Raw genomic sequence first — 7,085 nt, 5'->3', positions numbered from 1 at the left:
GAATCTTTGATTTTCGATATATCGCTTATAACGATATTCACTTTCGATTATATCGAAATAAATTTGCAAAACATAACCTCACTTTTTGCTTCCAACATTAAAAAATTTTCTAAATACCATTCTTGTAACACTAAAAATTGTAAAATTACAGAAATCTTTTTTAATGTAATCGTACCATTTTTTTTTTCTGTAATATTTTTTTTATGTTTTACATTTCACGTCAATATCATTTACTTTTGAATTTATAAACATATAAATATACATCCATTTTATAATTCTTTTATATTGAAATTTGCAATTTTATATTATTAAACCGCTATAGATACGTGGCTCCGTAACACCTGGACAATGCAAAATTTTCGAAAATGTTTTTATTTCGGGGCAAACTTTTTATAAAATATGCAATTTGTACACTTTATGTGATTGTGATTTTATTAATTGCTCAACGCATTTTTAGAATAAGTGACAATTATTATATTAATGAGAAAATTAATGAGAAAGCAGATGTTTCGTATTTTCATGAAAAATTCACTAATGTGAAAAGTGAAGAATATCGAAGGTGAGAAAAAAAATTGCAATAATGTTTTATTTAATTTTTTTCTTCCTGTTGCCTTTTTTGTTTTACTGATTATTATTATTTTTTTTATATTCTTTTGTTTATATATATATAAATAAAAATACATTTTACTGTTTGATTGTTATTATACATGTGTTACATTGTCATCTCAGTTTTATTGCATTTCTATTATTTTTTTAAAGATGAATTTATAGTTATTTTTTGAAATTTTTAATCAATTTTAAAAAAAATCTTTACACTTTTTTTTCTGATTTACTTATAAAATATGTAATTTAATTTTTTCCAGTTTTTAAATTAAAAAATAAAAAGATTTGTTAAATTTTTCATGTAAATTAAATTGTAAAATATAAAATTTGTATTGAATTTAATTTATTTTAAATCATTTTTTTAAACAAATGTTGAAACACTTTTTTTTTAATATAATAAAGTAAAAAATGAATTAACTTTTTATTTTAATAATTTCAGATATGAATCATGGATATTAAATTATGAACGTAATGTAATTCCCGGGATGGGTGAAAATGGAGAGCCTTCATTTTTATATGGAAATGAAAAAGTTAAGGGTGATTTAGCCCTTAAGAAAAAAGCATTGAATACTATTCTTTCGGATAAAATTTCTTTAAAACGAAATTTAGTGGATCCACGAAATCCATTGTAAGAATAAAATTTTTTTTTTTTTTGTTGATCAAAAAAAGTAGAGAAGATATTAAATATAATATAATAATAATTTTAGTTCAATGAAGGAAAAAAAAATTTTTTTTTTATATATTAATTTTAATAATTAATTACAGATGTAAAAATGTGACTTACGATACATTATTACCAAGTGCCAGTATAGTAATTATTTTTTATAATGAACCATGGAGTGTCCTTTTGAGAACTGTTCACAGTGTCCTTAGAAAATCACCACCAAAATTATTGAAAGAAATTATTCTTGTTGATGATTGCAGCGATGAAGGTTTGCATTTTAAATTAAAAATTTATTTTTTTTTTTATAAATATTTAAATAATCTAAAAGGTAAAATTTATATATTCAATTTTGTTGTTTAGTAAATAAACTGCATGATTAATTAAAAATAAATGATATTTTTAAAATAATATAATTAGAGAAATTATCGAAGTGATTTTTGATTATAATTTCTAATTAAAATTTTGAGATTTTTAATTTCTTTCTATCTTAATAATCAGAATCAGAATCAGAATGGTAACATTCAAATTAAACGAATTTTAATTTATTAAAATTTTTATTGATTTAACCTTTAAATTATCCAAATTTTAATTCGATTAAGATTCAATTTATTCCAAATTCACTTTGTCCAAAATGTCTAAAGTTTTAATTTATCCAAATTTTAATTGATTTAAATTACAAATTATCTGAATTTTATTTTATCGAAATTTTAATTAAGTTTTAATTTCTACAAAAATTCGATTTATCCAAATTTTAAACTATTAATTTACATTGATTTAAAATTTCAATTAATACAAAATTTGAATAGATAAAAATTAGTTATTTTCCACGTTAAAGAAAAAAGGTAGTTTGATGCCTGTTCTAATGAAAAGAGTGAAATATAGTAGAAAAACATTTTTCTAAGTTCAAATTATTAGATTTCAATTATAATTCATTTAATTTAATTAAAAATTTATTTGTCTGAAAAAGTTTTTTAATGTCAGGGTAATTAAAAAATTTATTCTTGTCGCAACCCTGATAATTAAATTTTTAATTTTAAATAAAAAATGTATATTTTCAGAGGGACTACAAAAAAGACTGAGTTATTATATAGCAACAAGATTTCCCAAAAAAGTTCAACTTCTTCGATTAACGGAAAGAAAAGGTCTTATACGAGCACGATTAAAAGGAGCTGAAATTGCAACTGGTGATGTTTTAATATTTTTGGACGCTCATTGTGAAGCGACAGTACAGTGGTAGGTATCAAAAATAAATTTTTAATTATTATTTTTATATATAAATACATAAATTTTTTTTTTTTTTTTTTCTCTACGGTGTTGAAATTTGGGGTTGGGAAAGAAACGAAAATGTAGAAAAATTTCAAGGGAGATATGTTAAAATGGCTTTGGGGGTGGATCAAACAACTCCAGGATACATAAATTTTTTTATTTTCTCCTTTTTTTCTATATAATTTAAAAATATAAGTGTAGTATTTTTTTTTCTATTTAATAATTACAGGCGTCGGATCAACTTTATGTCGCAAAAAAAGTCAGTTTAGGCGATTTATATTAAACAAAAAGTCGAATATTTTTAGAATCGAAGACATAAATTTTTTAAATTTTAATTAAGTAGGAAAAATTTATTTTTAAAAAATTCTGACAATTAAATTTTACAGTTTTTATTTGAAACTTTTTTAAAGAAATATTAAAAATAATTGAACTTTGGAAGAATGTACTGTTAAATTTTTTCAGAAATATTTGAATTTCAAATTTTTTTTTTTAATTTCAGACAGTAATCAAATTTTACAAAATTAAAACAAATAAATTTAGATAATCATTTTTTTAAAGTAATTTAATTTTCAAAGTTTTGAAATTAATTGAAATTCACGTGATTTTTAATTGAAATTTTTGATGATTTCTGTTGATGAAGAATTTATTAAAAATTACAGAAAAAAAATTAAATTTCAAAAGTTTTTATTTGAAAAATGCTTTCAAATAATTGAATTTTTGAAGAATATTATAAAAATCATTTAAAATATTTTAAATTTTGTAAAATTTATAGTTCACAATTTTAGAAAAAAATTTAGAAACTAGATTTAGAATTTATAAATAATTTTATATTAAATTTTTTTGTAAATAATTTAATTCAAGTGATTTTTAATTGAAATTTTTTTTTTGTGATTTCTGTTGCTGAAGAATTTGATTAAATATTAAAGAAAAAAATTGAACTTTAATATTTTTGTAATTGAAAAATGCTTTCAGATAATTGAAGAATATTATAAAAATCATTAAAAATAATTGAATTTTGGAAGAGTTATACCTAATTGAAATTATTAAATTTCAAAAAGTTTTAGATTAAAAATTTTAAAAGGTTTTAAATTCAAATTTTTGATAATTTTATTTGATTTATTTTTAAATTTGTAAACAATTGTTGAATTTCATACAATTTTTAATTGAAAAATAATTGAATTTGTGAAGAATTTCATTAAAATTATTAAAAAATAATTAATATTTCATACAATTTTTATTGAACAATAATTAAAAATAATTGAATTTGTGAAGAATTTCATTAAAATTATTAAAAATAATTAATTTAGAGAAAAATTTTAGTTAAAAATTTGTTAAATAATTGAAATAAAAAGAAGATCTGCATTGTATACAAAAAAAGACGTATTGTGTTTAAAAATTTTCTGAAAAATGTAAAAAAAATAGTGAGAAAAAGTCGCATAATCCTATGCCTGTAATTATTTTTTTTTATAATTTTTTACTGAATGACAAATTTTATACGATAGAAAAAATTTCGTTTTTGTGTTATATTTTTTCTTTATTTTCTAATTTAGATTAAAAAAAAAAAAAATTAAGTGAAAAATTTAATAATTCAAAAATAATTATCAATTTCCAGGCTTGAACCATTATTGCAACGAATTAAGGAAAAGAAAAATGCAGTATTGACACCAATTATTGATAATATATCGGAAGAAACTTTGGAATATTTGCACGATAATGATCCTTCATTTTTTCAAGTTGGAGGTTTTACATGGTCGGGTCATTTCTCTTGGATTGATATTCAAGATAAAGATTTTAAATCTCGCTCGTCATCAATTTCACCAACTAATTCACCAACAATGGCTGGCGGACTTTTTGCCATTAATCGGCAATATTTTTGGAATATTGGAAGTTATGATGATCAAATGGATGGCTGGGGTGGTGAAAATTTAGAAATGTCCTTTAGGGTAGAGCAATTTTTTTTTCTCGATTCAAATTCAAAATTATTCAAAGAAACTGAATTTAATTGTTAATAGGGTAAATTTACTGAAATTTTGTTTTTTTTTCTATTTCAGGTTTGGCAATGCGGAGGAACACTTGAGGCAATTCCTTGCTCTCGAGTTGGTCACATTTTTCGTAATTTCCATCCATACAAATTTCCCAAAAATAAGGATACTCATGGAATAAATACTGCAAGATTAGTTCACGTTTGGATGGACGATTATAAACGTTTATTTTATTTGTATCGCGAGGAATTCAAGGTATTTTAATGAACATTACAAAAAATAAAAATATAGTGAAACATAATTTAAAAAATTTTTGTTTTTTTGTTTTTGAAAGGACAATTTAGCAGTCATTGGAAATATTAAGAATCGAATTAATTTACGAAAACAACTCAAGTGCAAAAGTTTTAAATGGTATCTCGAAAATGTCTATCCAGAAAAATCAATTCCAGACGAAAATGTTATTGCCTATGGGAGATTAAAAGTGAAAAATAGAAATTTGTGCCTGGATAATTTACAACGTGAAAATGATGATAATTCCTATGATTTAGGAATGTATGGATGTCATGCAAAAATTTATCCCAGTCAGGTATATTAATTATATAAATAAAAAAGAAATTACAAATATATATATATATAATAAATAGTTATTTTATTAAAATGTTTTTTTATTTAATTTTGAAGCTTTTCTCATTGAACAACGATGGAGAATTAAAACAAGATGAGATTTGTGCGTCGATCAATGAAGATTTTATGAGAAATAAAACTTCAAAAATATTAATGAAACGTTGCTCAAAAAGTGAAGGCAGTAGTGATTGGATGTTATCAGAGGTTTGTTATTTTTAATAACTTTTTTTTCCCCTCGTCAATTTTATTGTTTTTTATACTCGAAATAAACATTCTTTTTAATTGAAATTACTTTTTTTTTAAAAAATATAAAATTGTTTTTAAATATAAACTTTTTCAAAAATTACATTTTTTTTCTCTCCCAGGAAGGAAAAATTATTCATGTAGGAACTGGACTTTGTCTTGATGCGTCTGGTGTTCAAGCAGAACAAGATGTTTTTGCATCGGAATGCTCTGATAAAAGGGACCAATTTTGGGAATTTGATTTTTATGGTGATCATCCAATTCCTAGGTAATAATAGTTTTTCTCTTGTTGTTGCTCAGGAATTGTCGTAAAAAAAAACAAATGTTGGCAATCATTTGTAGTTGTTGAAAAAAAATTTATTTTTTTATGTCTCCTACGATTGCCCTCGATAATTATTCCAGATTTTTATTAAAAATATTAATTTTTTTAAACTAAATATTTTCAAACTTATAATTTTAAAATACCAAATATCTAAGATATTTTTATTTAATTCTCAAAAAATAGTAAAATATTTTTGATATTTAAGTATTTAAATATTAAAATAATAATTTTTGTATTTTAAATATTTTAGTATTTTTAAATACTGTCATTGAAATTAATTTTTTGATGAATTATTAAAAATGTTAAAATATTTAAAATATTCTATATATATATATATTTTTTAAACATTTTTATATTGTTCATTTTTATTTCGATATTTTTTATTTTTTGTTAGAACTAATTTTAGTCAAGTTTATGGACTGATTAACTGAAATCAAACTTTTATACCTTTTTTTTAATAATTATATTGAATATAAGTTTTATAAGTAGCAAGCGAAGCGTAAAAAATTCTCTATTTCTAGTCTACGATCAAAGCTTCCAGTGTTGAAAAAAAAAATTCGAATTTAATTCTTTTTTTTATTACATGATACAAAATGTGATGACACGAAAAATTGTCTTCCAATATTTACAATTTTATAGAAATTTATTAGGAAATAACGAACAAAAATCTATTGAGTAATTTTAATAGAAACGAAATTATTAGGTTATTGAGTAATTTCATAAAAAAAAAGAAAATTAGGAAAATTGTAAGAAAATGCTTTTAAAAAATGAATTTGTAGAACTGTTGTTTTTTGTTTGTTCAAATCAACATTGTAAAAAAGCATATCTTACATTTGCTGCTTGTTATACAATTTTTATTTCATTAAGTTTTTATATTTTTTATTGAAATAATTTCCAAAACTTAAGAAATAATAATATTAATGTTAATATCGTATTTTTCTCTTGGACATAATTATAAGTGTTAAGCAATTCAATGTAGTTTATTAAAAATAGTTTTAAGATATTTCATTTTCAATGCTCAATTTATAAAAAGATTTTATTTTTTATAATGAAAAAATTAGAATTTTTTTTTTTGTATTAGTGTAAAATTTGAAACTTTTTTTATAAATTTTATAATTAATCACAGTAAGAATTCGCCATTTAATCTACGTTTTCCATTGGTATAAGTAATTTTTTTTTTTAAATAGAAATGATTAGTTTGTTAAAAAAAAAGTAATATAAAATATTACTAACATGATCAATAAGTTTTAAACTGCAATGAAATTTCAAAATTGCCAATTAATACTTTAATTTTGATAATATAATCTACAGTAGAATATCCGTCCTTAATAATATTAAAAATCTCAAATATTATTATAAATATTGTTTTGTTATTCACTTA

General features: G+C 21.0%; 1 protein-coding gene across 1 annotated transcript; it reads left to right on the top strand.

Annotated features, from left to right (window-relative positions):
• The first annotated feature begins 80 nt into the window (after window positions 1–80).
• Window positions 81–6,973, top strand: LOC127285895 (polypeptide N-acetylgalactosaminyltransferase 1-like). The gene is made up of 9 exons (XM_051312101.1): window positions 81–559; window positions 1,043–1,231; window positions 1,369–1,535; window positions 2,326–2,500; window positions 4,146–4,476; window positions 4,585–4,770; window positions 4,850–5,101; window positions 5,197–5,343; window positions 5,505–6,973. Exons 1-9 carry the CDS (start codon window positions 366–368, stop codon window positions 5,652–5,654), a joined length of 1,791 nt encoding a protein of 596 aa, XP_051168058.1. The 5' UTR covers window positions 81–365; the 3' UTR covers window positions 5,655–6,973.
• Window positions 6,974–7,085: the final 112 nt, after the last annotated feature.

The sequence above is a fragment of the Leptopilina boulardi genome, unplaced genomic scaffold (genome assembly GCF_019393585.1).
Source record: "Leptopilina boulardi isolate dan_hultmark-lab unplaced genomic scaffold, ZJU_Lbou_2.1 LbouV2_342, whole genome shotgun sequence".
NCBI lineage: Eukaryota > Metazoa > Arthropoda > Insecta > Hymenoptera > Figitidae > Leptopilina > Leptopilina boulardi.
The sequence above is the reverse complement of the archived record's forward strand: the minus strand, read 5'-3'. Positions and strand labels throughout refer to the sequence as shown.